The sequence below is a fragment of the Pungitius pungitius genome, chromosome 15 (assembly GCF_949316345.1).
Source record: "Pungitius pungitius chromosome 15, fPunPun2.1, whole genome shotgun sequence".
NCBI lineage: Eukaryota > Metazoa > Chordata > Actinopteri > Perciformes > Gasterosteidae > Pungitius > Pungitius pungitius.
Genome location: NC_084914.1, coordinates 13,533,545 through 13,550,266, shown reverse-complemented (window position 1 = coordinate 13,550,266; position 16,722 = coordinate 13,533,545). Strand labels below are relative to the sequence as shown.

The 16,722-nt window shown below is 46.0% G+C and overlaps 1 protein-coding gene across 2 annotated transcripts; it reads right to left on the bottom strand.

Moving 5' to 3' along the window:
* Positions 1–892: 892 nt before the first annotated feature.
* Positions 893–16,144, bottom strand: sugt1 (SGT1 homolog, MIS12 kinetochore complex assembly cochaperone). Of its 2 annotated transcripts, none has more exons than XM_037458319.2 (13): positions 15,993–16,144; positions 15,852–15,900; positions 15,240–15,330; positions 15,003–15,072; positions 14,695–14,765; positions 13,595–13,648; positions 11,946–11,974; positions 11,702–11,724; positions 11,325–11,421; positions 9,840–9,947; positions 2,984–3,074; positions 2,075–2,250; positions 893–1,391 (listed from the first exon to the last, which is right to left on the bottom strand). In XM_037458319.2, exons 1-13 carry the CDS (start codon positions 16,004–16,006, stop codon positions 1,290–1,292), a joined length of 975 nt encoding a protein of 324 aa, XP_037314216.1. In that variant the 5' UTR covers positions 16,007–16,144; the 3' UTR covers positions 893–1,289. The 2 variants fall into 2 exon arrangements, with proteins under 2 accessions (XP_037314216.1, XP_037314217.1); XM_037458320.2 differs by having other exon boundaries at positions 15,852–15,897; positions 15,993–16,128.
* Between the last annotated feature and the right edge of the window lie 578 nt (positions 16,145–16,722).

Genomic DNA, 16,722 nt, shown 5'->3' with positions numbered 1-16,722 from the left:
CACTCAAAGAGGGGGGGGGGGGGGTGTCATATCTGCTGGCTGCTCCAAAGCGATGAGCAGGATGAAGTTTCCAGAGTCCTTTAATGTGAGAGTTGCAGCTCTAGAACTCTTTAATGAGACTAAAGACTCTGTAGCCGTCACGCTCCCAGATCTTACCCACGATGCAAAGCGCTTAGCTCCTTTTGATGTCCCAGAGCCGCCTCAGGGCGGGGGTAGGGGGTAAGGATGGGGGCGGTGTGTTTGTGTGTGTGTGTGTTTGTGTGTGTGTGTGTGTGTTATGAAGCTCAGACTTCCACCCAGAGCCACAAACGGGCGTTTGATCGTCACGAGAGATGAAACGATGTGTGATAAATTTAACACTTAACTCGGTGTGAGAGGCCTGATGATGTGCGTTCGGGGGCTGATCGTATTAATGCTCTCTCGCCGCGGCAGGACTCCCCCCCCCCCCCCTCACGGTTACAGCCGTAAAACCACATGTATGCTGCCCCCCCCCACACAGCTCCTACTGGAAATCAGCTCTCCACCTCGGGAGGCTGCGTCGTCGCCTGCTGACCAAAGAGCTCGGGGGCACCCCCCCCCCAGCCCCCCACCCCCCACCTTCAATGGCAACCGAGCCCCAGTAGGTAAAACGCGTCCTGGGGCCGTCGGCCATGTCTGAAGTGCCCGGCGCTCATATCATTGATGGCACATTTCATTCCTCCCAGCACATAATCACCCCCCCCCCCCCCCCCGTCGCAGCCAGTGGATCCCTTCAGACTTTTCCAACCCGCCCAAAGCGGTTCCCGGGGACAACGGACCATAAAACACGAGAGACAAAGTTTGTGAGTCAAACATTATCTTTTATTTACACTGATGCTTGAATCCCACAAAGGAATCCCCCCCCCCCCCCCCCCCCCACCACACACACTCCACAGAAGCCGCTTTACTGAGCGTACAGGTGGGTGGGGTGACAGGGGAGGGGGGAGGGCAAACTGTATGAGCCAAGAAATGCGACCATAGATACCAGTTAAACAAACACCCTCAGCATTTCCGGTACGTCAACTTAAATCCCGACTTCCCTTCGTGGTCCATGGCCTTTACGACCGATATGCAAATCAACCTGTTCAACAGATGGGTCGGACGAGAAGGCCGAGGCGAGCCGCAGCACCTCTGATGGGTTCGGGGAGAGAGGAGGGAGTGGCGCACGATCACGGAGGCAGCAACAAGCGCTCCTGCCGGAGCTCAGATGGACAGATGAGAAGGAGGAGGGGCGGGAGGGGGGGGAGGAGAGGGGGAGGAGGGGGAAGCGCTCAGTACTTCTTGAACTCGACGTCCTCCGGTGGGCTCATCTCCACTTTCTTCTTGCCCACGTCGACCCAGTTGGTGCTGAGGACGGTACCGCCAGACTCCATCTGCACGGGGACGAGAGACAACGCCGTGGTTACGCCAACTCTCTCCTTTACTCCCCCTTAAGGTCATCAAAATGTAGCAATGAATGAATGCTTTAGGCTGGATGTAGATCACATGATTAGTACCACAGAATGTTGATGCCCCCCCCCCCCCCCTCCCCCAATCATCAATCAACATCTAATCGCAATCATCCTGCGCAGACCCTCCAGTACACACAAGTACACTCGTAAGGAAGCTCATTAACTAGACAATCAGTCCGCTCTCCTTGTGTTCTCTTCCAGACCTCAGTGTTTACCCTCCTAAAGCTACCGAGGCCTTTCAGGACCATCTTTTCGGTCTCTGGGTGGAGATTAGAGCATTTCCAATGGTCCACCAAGTGGCGATGACAGTATAGGTTACTATCTGCTTAGCATGAGCATGTTGGCACATTCGCACACTAAATGTGTTTTCCCTCCTCCTTTCCTTAAAGGTGGTTTCCGAGTTGCTCAGTTAGATCTCATCTCGTCTTTCCGTCTTTCATTGTGGATTCTAGAAATGACGCGCGCATTTAGAACCCGCTGCCATGCTGACGTCATAACACCACCACAATAGAATCCCGCCGGGTCCTCGCTGGGTCCTCGCTGGGCGCGAGGTTCAAAGGGGTCACCGGGGAAACGAGACGCGGCCCCTCAGGCACACTACTTACAAAGGACTTGTTCATGGCTCGCTTGACCTCGTCTGTGCCATCGCAGTAGATCTGCTGGAAGAGCTTGTTGAGCGCGGCGTCTCCCTCCAGCTTCTCGCTTTTCTCCTCCTCGCTGATGTCCACCACCATCTTGTCCCATTTGGTGGCGAGAGGGTCAGCCGACGGAGGGCACCGGTCTGATGGAGAGGGGGATCGAGAGGTCAGGCTGCAGTTCCCGTGGTTTGTGTTAAGCACCAAGCTTGGCGGCTTTCAGAGCGACTGAGAGGCTCTTTAATCACACAGATGCAAACAGCTTATTGCTCCTTGACAATCGGAATTGTTCACAGTTCAATATCTTGAGTTGTATCACCTAACTCAGCCCAAAACATATGAACTGGACTCGCTTTGCTCACTACGCCGCTGAATACTTCACACTCGGACTCCGAAAGGATCACGATCGCGAGTTGATTTCTATATTTTCAGGATGCATCCCGCCCACTATAATCCCACATAATCCAGACGCAGATTTAAATAAACACAGCAGACGTATTCGGGCCAACTGTGGACATGTGATCCCGTAAAATCACAAGCCAGATATCACGTTCAAATGTATCAACGGTGTGGAGCTGGTCGCATGGAAAGATTGGTAAAAATTAAGTGGGCAGCCCAACCACCCCCCCACACACACACAGTAATTAATCCTGTCAGTAATGGCATCGTGTGGGCTAAAACTGAGTGAGTCATATTTTTCTGTCACACCTTTCCTCTCCCTGTATACTTTTGCCGTCAGACTAATGAAAGGCTCTTGCAGGGCTCGCTGCCTACTCTCACTTTAGTGCCCAACAGACGAAACAGGAGCTCGTGTTGATCTTTGCAGAGAAAGAAATAAGAAAAGACAGCGAGTTGTAATTGCAGAGGCTGCGGACTGACTTGGATTGAAGTGTTTGATGTTGGACTCCTGTCCCTCTCCCTCCAGCTTCTCCCATCTGATGCCATCGGTCTTCTTTAGCTTGAACTCCACCTGGCGAAGAAGAGAAGGGCGATGAGAGGGCAAAAGAAGACGAGGGAAAAGCAAGGACAACCAAATGTTCTGCTTTTGTCGCGCGGGACAAAAATAACGCTGCCATTAAAGAGACACCCTCAAAGTACAGGACATCAGATCATTATTCAGGCCACAGAGGCGTGTGTGTGTGTGTGTGTGTGTGTGTGTGTGTGAGAGAGAGACATCAGGGACATGCGGGGGCACAGCTCAATCTCGAACCTCACTGACAGACATACTGCACTAACGAGATGCCTGTCAGCCAGAGGGCCAGAGTGAGAGACGGAGCGAGCGGGAGTGGGGGGAGGGGGGGAGGAAGGGGGAGAGAAAGGGAGCGAAGGATCCTAATTCCACACAGCAGCATCCGATCCAAATCATTAAACCGGGAGAACATGGGAGCGGGGAAAACAATGAGGGGAGAGAGGACTTGGACACACGCTTTAAACACTGAGCTGCATTGACAGGGCACATCCCCCCCCGCGCCCCCCTTCCAATGCCTCCCCACCAGCAGCCATTAATGCCGCGTGCGAGCGTTGGATATATGCGCATGAGAGAGACAGCGCTGGTGATGTCGATGCAATTAAGGAACATTTCTGCTCTACTGGCCGATGTGATGACTCATTTATGAGGGTGCGAGAGGAGGAGAGGAGGGAAAAGGCAGGAGCTGGACGAGGAGGCTGAGTGGCACCCGGAGGAGTCGATTAAGTCGCTGCTGGCCTCGGTGAGCGTCCGCGCTTTCCGCCCATGCCTCAAAAACTAAACAAAGGGGGGGCGGGGGGGGGGGGGGGATCTCGAGGATCCTGTGTCCGAAATTAAACTCCCCCTCCGCGCTCACCTGTAAAAAGAGAGAGAGACTAAAAATAGAAGATCTCTGGCGAGCATACAGGTCACCGCCCAAAAGATTCATCGTCATCCTTCAAAAGTTTGTGGCTCAAACTAATTCAGAACCTGACATTCACCTGACCAACAAGGTGCAGGTAAAGCGAGGGAAGGGCTAAACACCACCAACGCAAGTCTGACACCCGCGTTTAAACAAGTCATCAGGCCTCGGCCCTCGTTCCGACCCGGTGTCCAGAGTGGCCGTTGGGCTCGGCCACGACGATGAGGTCGAGCGGCACGTTGTGGGGAGCAGATCTCGAGAGAGAGAGAGTCAGTGAGCAGACGGAGAGTAAATGAAAAAGGACTGAAAGGAGAGGCGCTTTCCTTCTGGAGGACCTGAATCACCCGCCGCGCGTCGTATTCGTCCGCCTCCACAGTTTGGAGAAGTTATTCCGGGCGTCCGTGGGGCTTTGGAGGCAACACTGGCTCGTCGAATTGGGTTTCATGCACAGACGACTTTGGGGTCTTCACTTCAAAAGCGGGGATTTGAATGAAACCCTCCCGGCTGAATCATTACCACAAAAGACGAGGTAGCGCTTTAAAAAAATATATATCTGGACCTTGAATCAAAATTCTAAAATGGTACGAGTCGGGGTGCATACAAATGGGGAGGTGCAGAGTTGACTAAAAAGTCCAACGGTTGAATTTTGGCCCATTTGTATGCACCGCTAACAGTAAGCGCTGTTTGTTTTTTTGTCTTGTGGAACAATCAGCCGTTTATAGAAGCTTTTTGGATATAGGATCAACTGGGTCAATTAGAAAAATATGGCATTGTGTTTGGTTACAACAGCAGTGCGGAGTGGGAGGGGCCTCCCAACGACCTCACGCCTTCTCCCCCGTGTCCGGCTGCAATGATTACACCAATTATCCATTCAAATAAGGTTTACCGCTTCAAAATGCAAATTATGAAATGATCAGGGAATCGTTTCTACATTAAATTCTCTTCATCAGTTTTGACAGTTGTTGTTTGATAAAATAATTTCAATTGATTTTTGAGACGGCTCCTCTTGGCAGGTTAAATCATTTTGGGTTTCTGTGACAGATGTACCTGCAGGCTCCTCTGAGCTCGCTGAGGGGTCTCGTGGGGCTTTCCAGACTTCAGAATGCATCAAAGTGCTGATTTCCCAACCTGCTCTAATGGCTGACAGATAGTTGGCATCCACATCACTAAGGCCTTGTAATTTGGATTAGGCAAGTTTGGATTTCTTTGGATCATGTGTTTTATTAAATGTTTTGTTCATCCTGTGGACTGATATTTACGTTGAGATGGAAGAGAAACACCTTTGTTAACCCCTTCAAATCCAATTATAATGTGCACTTATTTGAAATATACGCCAAAAGAGGAACTTTTTTAAAAATGTAATTCAAAGAAATGTCTTCAAACGAGCATCCAGTTCAGTGCTGCATATTGTCTCTAATTTGTGTCGTGTTTAGTGCAGCAGGACTGAAGCCTCAAAGTGGGTGTGCTTCTCTGCGAGCTCCTGGATCATACAACATTAATCTGCTGCCACATCTGTGCTTCCTGGCTTCTAAAGGACATGGCAGGCCAGGCCTTGTGTGTGTGTGTCCCACTGTGTGTGTGTGTGTGACAGGCGCAAAGATGGCTAGTAAAGGGATGTGACAGCACAGCCACATTCGGGGGCCACCACCCACAGGACCCTTGGGCTGGACGATGCAACACACACACACACACACGCTATTTACAGAAGGGCACTGGGGTCCCGCGTCGTTTGTCACATGCGTTTGTGACCCCCCCCTCCCCCCCCTCCCTGCCTGCCATGGCTCCTCACCCACCATCGTCTCCCTCTTTCTTCAGATCCCTGTGGATTTCAAAACCAACTCGGCAAGAAAGACGCATGAATGAAATATAAACATTCTTAGACGTTGACAGGCGTGGAAATTAAAGAGCGCAGACGCCTCTTTAGCTTTTCGCCCAAAGGAGATGAGTTTGGAAGTGAATGAACGGGCGCGCGTGGATCCAAAATTCCGTTGAGTGTGTCTACTTGTGCGCGCATGTGTGTGTGTGTGTGTGCGTAAGCCGTCTGTTCTGATCAAACACACCGGTGTGTAATTGGCTCCCCGTTGTCGCGGTGACCCCTGCGGTTGGAATGTCTGTCGTGGTGGACAGGAGGAGGTTGCACTGACGATGATGTGCTACAGACGACGCTCACACACACACACACACACACACACACACAAAGAGCAAATGGCACGAGTGTGTTGGAAGATTACTGATCAGCCTCTGTGTGTGTGTGTGTGTGTGTCACGCCCGGCTTAGCCTCCCCCTGCTAAGTTGTCTTTACAGACATTGAAGAAATGAAGCGTAAACATTGTGGAAGCAGAGTGCAGGGCGGCCTGTTAGAGACGGGCAGGCCGACATCGGGCGGGAATCAACAGCTCTTGGGGCAGAGCAGTTCTCTTTCCTCCATGCTCATTAGAGATGCGTGCCAATCCAAGAGGAAACTTGATCCGCTGTTCATTTGAATGTTTTTTTTGCCCCCAGTGGCTCTCTGGTTTCCGAAAAATAAAACCGCTACAAAACATTTAAATGAGACACGCACTGGAGTAGCGGCTCTCTCGCATTGGTCGGGCGCGCACACATTTCACCTGTAGCGCTTTGAGCTGCCGTTATGCCGTCTTGAACATATGAATGCTGCCAATGAGGGATTATGAGCTTGGTTGTGTGTGCGTGTGTGTGTGTGTGTGCCATGTGTACCGGAGGAGCCCAGTGGACCCGGGAACAGGCAGGGCTTTGTGGGAGAGGAGGAGGGTTTAAACACTCTCTCGTTATCCTGGAGGTAGAGGTATGTGTGTGTGTGTGTGTGTGTGTGTGTTTGTAAGAACGCGAGACAAAGACAGACAGAAGGTGGGTTTGTGTGTGTGTGACAGGCTACGGAGAGACACACAAAACAAAGAAACATAAATGAGGAAGAAAGAAGGGGGGGGGGGGGGGGGGGGGGGCGAAAGGCACTGCAGAGTGAGACGAGAGAAAAGTGCAAACCCATCTTCAGCTGTGGTCTCTCGAAGACTGAGCCCTTGTTTAAGCTGCAACCCACGTGCACCTCTGGTATGCAGTCTCGCTGTTGCCATGGAAAAGTGAGTGTTTTTTTTGAGTGGGGGGCCGTTTCTGTGTAGGTCAGTTTCCATTCCGCGCGGTGCAGCCGATGAATATCATACACACAATATAGATGTCAGGTTATGTAATGCTGCTGTGGCACCATACACGGTATATTCTCAGCACCTGAGATCATGCACTGCCCTTTTGGTTCCCCCCCCAGGGCCCTGCTGGGAAATAAACCAGAATAAATAACCTCATTGCGTCCATAGGCTCGATGGCCTGAGCTGGTGTGAGATGTGGATACGGAGAAGTCTAGATTACCTAGAAATACTGATCGGATAGCAAATCATTTAAGGAAATAAGATTAAAAAAACAAAAACAAATGGATACTACCTGCTCAACATCAAAAGACACATTGGAGCATCGATTATCCAAAGAGCCAGATGTCTACCTGGCTGAGACGGCATTGGACCAGGATAAAGGTGGAAAAGCGTCCAAACAAATCAATTCTTCCAGTTTAAATACGACTGTTCAACAATAACACTCATATTGTATTAGTCCTCGAAACCCCAAAGGTCATTTGAAGCTTATTACAGACTGCAATGCGAGGTCAGGAATAAAAAGTAAAGAATATTATATAATATATAAATTAGATTTATATATATATAAAGCATAAGAGATTTAATTAAACAAAATATATTTACTTCAGAATTCAAAACTCAGTCGTCTACAATACCCTCCACTCGTGTAGGTGGCTTGTGTAAATTCTCTCCGTCCCACAGAATCTCTTTTTCATTTTCATAAAGGTCGGACATAACCGCTACCATATCATCATTTTATTGAGTAATAACCTTTTTTTTCCCCTCACGCAGGATTCAACTTTGTTTAAAAGTAAACTTTGAGTTATTGTGTCTTCAGTACACTCCCAACTGCCTGAGGAAGGGCAGAGCCAGTGTTGGTACAGGAAGTGGAAACTGCCTTCAGCTGCGCACGCACGCACGCACGCACGCACGCACGCACGCACGCACGCACGCACACGCACACACGCACGCACACACGCACGCACACACACACACACACACACACAATGCTCTGAGTAGCGCTAAATCGGCCGGGTCGGTGGGATCAATTGCCTAAAAGACTATTTCTTTCGCCTTAATGATTAAAAAAATATAAAATAAAAAAAAATCAATACAAATCACACAAAAGCTGCCTCTTGATCCTCAGGCTAAACCCTGACAGTGGTCTAAACCCTGAATCAGCAACCACATCATCTATATGCACACTAATTAGTCTATAGTAAAAAAGTGCCCTTCCTACTCATTAGGCTCATAATCACCTTTAACAGTGCTAAGGAACTCTCAGCGAGTACAGCCTTGATGTGTGTGTGTAAAATGGTTCATCAGATGAACTCCGCGAACATCTCCACGGGAGCCACACTGTATACAGCCAGAGAGGATTTTTTTAATTTCCCATCTAGCTACAGTAAGCTTAGTTGGAATTAAGGAATTATAGGTAGTGACAGCGTACTTTACACTGCTTTAAATTATTGAAGAGATTTTAGATGTTAATCTCAGAGTGGTAATGATCAGTCAATTTCACTGAGCTGCTTAAAGTCACATCTGCATGGTCTTCTTCTCTGCCGCATTCACTGTATTCCATCAATTAGGTAGTTTACTTTTTTTTGAAAGACAAAGAATAATTAAAGATCTGCTATTAGGACAATAAAAGCCTGAGCACACAGAGGGAGCATGGTGGCATGTGATGCTGTTGGGCCAAAATACGGTTCGGAGATTAGAAGCATATTCAGAGGTGTGTGACATTACTGCTATTATATTTTCTTTATAGGCACATAAAACATGATCCCTGACAGGTTTAATACTCTGCTTCTTTACCGTTGAGTGGATCCACTGGGATGCCGGGGCTACATGCAGTGTCCTCACTGTCTGAGGGAAATTCTCTCGAAAGCTTAGCTGGAGTGCTTCCGTGACTTTAAAATGTTGTTTCTTCCAGGATTGTCTATGTTTTTTAGTATTGGAAGTTGTGAAGTGGTAAACAGATTAATGCAGGGTTGGTGTGGAGGAAAACATCTGAAGACTGCTACTGATTTCCCAAATGGGTTCAATCCGATGCTCTTCTTTCTGGATTTGATCAGGATATTTTAGTCAAAAAATAAATGCTTGTATATAAACAAGATACTGAAATGCTGTAAATTATATATGCATCTCTCTAACGTGGTTTATTGTTAACAAGTGTTATCACTTTGCACTACTATGCCTATGCTAATCGGTGAAATGGCAGCTCACATCCACGTTTGTCCAGAATGTCATCACTCCTGTCTTTCGTTTGTTATTGTCATAATTACAATAGAAATTGTTGTGGTCTAATACGTGGTTTGTGAGGTCACAGTGACCTTGTATAGTGAACGTATCCAACTGCTTACTTTTAAAGGGCCATTTTTTCAGCTCGATCGTGGGCACTGTGACCCAAGGGAGTACAAAAGCCAGGAGGGGGGGGGGGGGGGGTTTGTCCCTTGTGCGCCACCGTCAGAGAACACGTATCCTGAAGCGTCAATGTAACTTTTAGCTGTCCATCAAACAGAAGTGGTGGAGTTAAAAGCCGGCAGGTTTGTTTCTGCTTCATAAGCATTTCATCAGTCACTGCAAAATGTCTGTTAATCCCGTCAGAAACCTGTCCAATCATCAAAAATGTATGCCAGACTGTAAAATATGCAATGCTGTAACGCTTCCTCCCTAAAAAGTGGACTACATGTTGCTTACTGCACTAGCTGAAGTCAAAGTGACTGATACCTTGGTGCTGAGGATCTTGAAGTTGCTCTGTTGAGGAGTGATTGTGTGCAGCAGGTGGAGGTCCAGGTTGAAGTTCTTCCCTGATGCCAGCTGTATTGTGGCAGAGAGCTGAGGAGACACCAAACATTAGATTAGTACCTCCCAATGGCCAAAATTAGGCTGGTTATTGAATAATTCATACTTTAACATGCAATCATTGTTGTCAGATAACCTAATAACTGAATTCCTGTTTTAAAATTAACTTGACTGCACTGTTTAAAAAAAAATTCAAAAATTCAAATATAGATAGAAAAGAAGTTTGTGTGTGTGGGGAAGGGGGGATTGTCAGCTTGTCCACGAGAAGAATCATCGGATGTGGCTGGTTTGCTGGCCAGAGAGTGTCCTCATTGTCTCTCTGCCTGTCCCCTTCAGCCACATGGGTGACCAGTGATGATGGGCGATGAGCGGGGTTCAGACAGCTCCTAACAGCCTGTCACTCACATGGACGGGGGGGCGGGGGGGGGCTTTTAGAGGGCCGTGGACTCGGCTGTGGCCCAACTCTTCACACCCCTTCTGCCAGGAACAACTCAGCCGCTATCATCTCATCTCAACAGCTCTTGGACATCGTTTGCGAATCAACACCTACCACCTCATTCAAAGTGGACTCTCTGACTTGGGACCAGTTGTGTGTAGGAAGTGGGTCATTGCGGGGATAAAAGCTTAGACAGATAGCCAAAGTCGCTTTTGGGCAATTCCACAAAATTATTCATTTCCAGTCAGTAGGTCTACAGCTGCTGCATGCGCAGTCACCAGGGAAAAGAAGTGGAACCACCGCCTTTCATCTTTCATGTCTTTTGTATACACTGACCTACTAAAAAATATATGAACTTATCTGTACTTCACACCCGAAAGAGGGGGCTTAACTAGTGAATGTGGGATTCGGAGCGAGTGAACTATTTCTTTTGAAATGGGGTAAACTCTGTTTGTTTTTCTATTAGGAAAGACAATGGCGCTCCCTGGGGTGCCCTGCAGTTACCCCTCCGAGAGAAAAAGAAGCAGAAAGTGAGAGAGAAAAGAGAAAAAAGGAAAGTGTTGTCCCTGGAGGGCTCTGCAGCTGATCCTAGATCAGTTATACCGTCTATCTACAGACAATTAGGAGGTTGGAGAAGCTGGGGAGGGTAAATTGTTCTTAGATCTGTACTTTGGGGGCAATGTTAACAAGGCACCACTGGAGGCACAGTTTGGTCCATGGGGAGTGGGAGAGTGTGTGTGAGACCAATCTGATGCCCCCCCCCCCCCCCCCCCCCCTCCTGAGGAAACACCCAAGAGCTAACCCATCACTGTTTCTCACACACACACACACACACACACACACACACACACACACACACACACACACACACACACACACACACACACACACACACACACACACACACACACACACACACACACACACACACACACACGTCTTTATTTGAACACTGCGTTAAAGTGTGTTTTTACCTCTTTTTCCATGAAGTTGACACGCACACCATCCTTGGGTACATTTTTTGCCATGACTGTGACAATGACGTGAGACTCTGTTTGGTACCAGTCATGTCTGCAAGAACACACACACGCACACACACATTAAAGTGCGAGAAGACCTTTGCCCTTTCCTCCACTATTATTGTGAATACATAAAACTTTATGAAACGATGAACATTAAATGATAAGACGCCCCCACACTATTAACATGTCTCGTCCGTGATTTAATGAACGCGGTTGCTTTGACGCACCAGGACCTGGTTAATCATCACGCCGGTGTAATAAATAAAACAAACATTAAAAAACGTAAAACAGATCCTTGAGATACGCCGCATTTACTTTTGTGTACTTACTTCACAGGTGGAACCGCTGGTGTCTGCTCACTCATCCGGCCCCCGAGAAGGAATCACAATTAGGGAGAAGGACGCGTGAGAAGGCAGAGGGATCAAACAAAGGAGAGGACCAAAATAAGAAAAAAAACACAACAAAAAAGAGAAGGTTGCAGAGGCTCTGTTCTCTGAAACGCAGCCTCGGTGAAGCATCTCGCCCGATGGTGAGAGCCACAGCGCCACCAAGAGGCCATGCAGAGAAACTCACCCTCAACCCGCTGTCGGCCTGCGTCAGCTCTGGAAAAAGAGGGGGAAACATAAAATAAACACCCTCAAGTTTCCTAAATTCTCTTAGCTATCCCGGCAATGTTTAAAAACACACATTTCCAGTCAGTAGGTCTACAGCTGCTGCATGCGCAGTCACCAGGGAAAAGAAGTGGAAACACCTTTCATCTTTCATTCTTTTTGTATACACTGGCCTACTAAAAAATATATGAACTTATCTGTACTTCACACCTGTAAGAGGGGGCTTAACTAGTGAATGTGGGATTCGGAGCGAGTGAACCATTTCTTTTGAAATGGGGTTTGTTTGTTTTTCTATTAGGAAACTCAAACTCAACACACAATTGTTGATAGCAGAAAGTTTATGGGATTTAAGTTGACTGCTTTTTACTTGAGGAAACAGATTTTCAAGATTTACACTTAAATCATATCCACATGAACACTACATCCGTCAGGTACGCACCCAAGATAAGTTTGTGTGTAAAGCTCCTTTTGAGTGAAAACACGCAGCGAATTAAGAGCAGACACGTAAAATTAAAAGGAGTACCATATTTTAAGTGTCAGGATTAATTGAAAATATACAAGTGAAAAACTTTTTGCAGTCAGCTGGAGAACAAATACATTTTGTCCCATGAATTAATATTCATAAAAGTCCTCCAAAAAGACAAGGTCATTTCGAGTGTCGGTTGCCGACATATTCGCGGACATGTTGGGGCTGCCGTGCGTGAATTCCAGACTTTCTGGGTGGGTTCGAGGGGTTCAGGGGGAGGGGGGGGCGCCCTTATTATAATGGCAAGAGAAACCCTGGAGAGGGAGAAGAATAGACAGAGATCGCACAGGGGATTTTGTCTTAATGAGATTGCGTTTGAAATTGTGAGAAGGGTGAGGGCTGTTTGGAGGAAGTTTGTGTATTTCTAAGGCAGCAGGGTGCCACATGCGATGGAAGAACCAGGTTGGTTGTTAGTAAACACACCGTCACCAAAAGAAAGAAGTGCTGCTGGTGTCACTGTGAGTAAACGCAAGCACGGTACGTTCAAGGTTTGGGTGTCTTGGGGGGCTCGAGGAGTGGGGGGGGGGGGGGGGGGATTTGTACACCCTGATGTGATTTGTCTGGGGGAGAGAAGGCCTAAGAAGGAGTTTGGTCCCCTAAGGGGAAGGGGAGGGGGCTTTCAGACATCAGTAACTTAACTCTGATGACTCACACCGCTCCCGGGGGTATACGTGTGCAAGCGGGTGTGAAGCGTGTTTGTCAAAACTCATGCTCTTGTTTACTTGAGATGATCCAGGGGGCCCGGGCATCACCAGCAAACAGACATGCAACAGCCCGACGCGCCATGCATCTTTTATTGGATCGGGCAGCTCTGCCTAAACACTCATGGATGTGTGGACGCTCGCTCGTTTAATCCGACTGGCCGATCAGCTCGTGCTTAACAACGCAGAGTCATTAGGAGAGAGAAATTAGAGAGGAACCGCTATTGGATTTGACACACACACCATTTGACCATTCAAACACAGTATTTCATAAAGACTAATAGCCTCATAAACCTACAACTAAAGATTAACGTCGGCTCTAAAAAACGCTATAATATTAAACCTAAAAATTCTCACTAAAGACATTTCCGTTTAGCTACTCACCTCTCATCATCTTCTCACACTGCTTGATCCAGAACTCAAAGGATTTATCAGTAACTGTGGAAAACAGACATTTTTATCATTTTGTGAATTAATAAACATTGATAAAAAATAAAAGATACCCAATGAGCATCTGTGAGGTGTAGTCCAAAGCAATTTGACTAAGAGAATGCTAAAGATATACATTTACTAGATTTTAACAAGTGGTTGAATGAGCAGCCAAAAGAGACGCGCACTTTACAAGCAACATCAGGTTTACTGACAATTTGTTTACAAATGGACTCTTTTGAGTATTTAAATAATTTTATTCCATCGCTGCTTTAATTCTGACAAAAAAAGGACCCAATGTCTTCATGAATAAAGAAAAAAAGCTTGTTATGTCTATGAAACCATATCCATTCCACCCTGTGCTTCAAGTTCTTAAAAATAGTGAAAGTTAATTCAGTGTTTCCCCTACCATTAGAACAGTGACCAAAGTCTCATTAATGCCTCTTACCTCAGCCAACCCGGCTGGACCACTGACATTAAAATGCAGGTAATAGTTTTGAAAAAAAAAACAGACTGGTGAACTGCTGCGCTATGTCATGAGTAGATACCTCAGAGAATTATGGAATCCTAGTTTGCTTGTTGTCCATTTGACCCAGAGAAAGTGTAGTTTTGTCAATGAAATAACTGGCATTAAAGTATATAACATGTCATTAGCTGACGCTTTTATCCAAAGCGACTTACAATAAGTGCATTTCAACCATAATCACAGTCACGTCAATATGGACCAAGATCTCTGAGGAATGTTTCCAACACCAAGAATCAAGGCAGTACTAAAGGCAAAAGGGGGTCCAACCTTTTACCAGTAAAGTGTACCTTTAAAGTGGCCGGTAAGTGTATGACTGTACTTAAACAGTTGAAAAGAACTGTGTTTGAAGTTTCCTGTAATACACCTGCCAGCTGGCAATCAATCAGAAAGAAGCATTTTAACATGTTATTGCACTCCCTAAAGCTAAAAGGGACACAGGTTCATCCCCTTGAATAAATGAGAATTAAAAAACTAAAAAGAGTGGGATGAAGGGAAGTTTGTACTCCAGGCCAAAACAGGCTGTTCTCACCATCCAGCTGCTGTCCCTGTGCTAAGGCTGCGTGTGCTGACTCATAGTGGTTCAGGTGGTATTCTGCTATTCTGTGGTTGAGAGATACAAAACAAATAATTAGATTAGATTGTCTTGGAATAAAAGCTTCTCCTGCAACATACACAATTTGGACAATTTACTTTGTTAAATAAGTTAAATAAGTAGGCCTACAACAATTATAGTACATAAGCCTTATGGCTGGTTGGAGAGAAATGATGTATATCATTAAATGTTGCATCAATGGGAGCTTATGTTGAGCACAAATTTTATCATATTATAGTACACACCCTGTTCGCAGGAAAGCAAGGGGAAGGCTGGGTGTTAATTGCTGTGCTTTTTTGGCATCATCAACAGCACCTGCAAAAAAAATATTTTCATCAGATGAGGCTGTTCACGTGTATCACTTAAAATACAAAATATATATATATATATTACTCTTCAAACTAGGACCAGAATATTATTTCACGGCTCTCATAACCAGAGTTCTTCTCTGTAAAGATTATACATGTAGTTGGCACACTTACAGCTGTAGTTTTTGAGGAGTATGTGGGCATAGGCACGCTGGCACAAGCACTCAGCGCTGTCAGAGTCTTCTTGCAAGGCATCATTAAGTTCCTACGAGGAAGAAGACGGATTTACAGTGGACTTCTTGCAGGACCGTCATGATTCAGCTGGCGTTGTGATGATTATGATGGTAAATGAGTTACACAAAAAAGAAACCTGAGACTGGCTGATTGTTTGTCTCCTGTTTAATACATTGACACCACCAACTACCATTTATAGTATTATCCATTAGACACCAAACACACGATCTAACTTTAACTAACGTTACAAGGAAATGGAAACGACGTCATTAAGACTAGTGTTTAGGTTGGTGACGTTAGAGTTGTAATAGAAACCGGCTTTTTTGAAGGGATAAACGAAGCTACATTGGTTTACGTTAGCTGGTTAGTGCAAAAAATTGGTGCTATCATCAAAAACATAACACACCTCGATGACACAGCACTTAGCCACATTAATGATAATTTCCTTTGTCAAGCAACCAGTTAGAAAACTCTAAGGTTAATGTGATCAGACAGGGCCACCTTATTTTGAGAATGTGTATATGGCTAACTTTGGCTAACGCTAATGTTTACCTCCAGAGCTTTCTTGGGATCTTTGTCTATGAAGCTATCGGGGAACCTGCTAAAGTAGAAACAAACAGTTAAAACCAGCTGGAGATAAGCAAATGAACGAAAAAATGAATGAAGCAAAATCATATGTTGACTTTCTCTTGCCTTTCGGTTGCCATGGATTTTCTGCAGATGTGGACAGACAGGAATATTCTAGCAAAATGAGGAGACTTCTAGAAACGTGATAGCAGCAACTGCCACAGCTCGAGCTCAGCAGCGGGGCTGTCAACATCCGGCAGCACACTGCGCACCGCATTCTGCGCACAGCGCCACCTACCGGCCTGGAGGAGGCGCCCCACACGCCAACCCTCTCACGTGGCTGCACACTTCTACCATGACTAAATACTTCATTCATAAAGCGTCGACATTCCTTGAGTACTGCATTTAAACATACATACATCATTATCAATAAGCAATTGTCTATATTAAAATATAAGCTTTATTACACTATTTGAGCATTTCAAAGAAGACTGTGGAAGAGGGGGCTAATTTGAGATTTTATGAAACAATTGTTTCAATAACAAACGTAATATTATGTAAAAGTATCTAGTTACTGTAGCGGTTGTAATTATAAGTATTGAAAGAAGCCTTTAGCTCATTTACTTAAATATAGGTACCAATAACTTTGTGTAGAAAAAAACTCAATAGTCCTGCAATCAACTTACAAGTACTTACATACCATTGAAAAATTACAAAAGAAGAGCGTAAAAATATACTTACAAGTAAAGCGTGAAAGTAATCATGATGCAGAATTGCAAAATATCTATTTCCTTTGAGATTCATATATTATGTACTAATAAACATTGGTATTGTCAGCGTAACTAATACATAAACC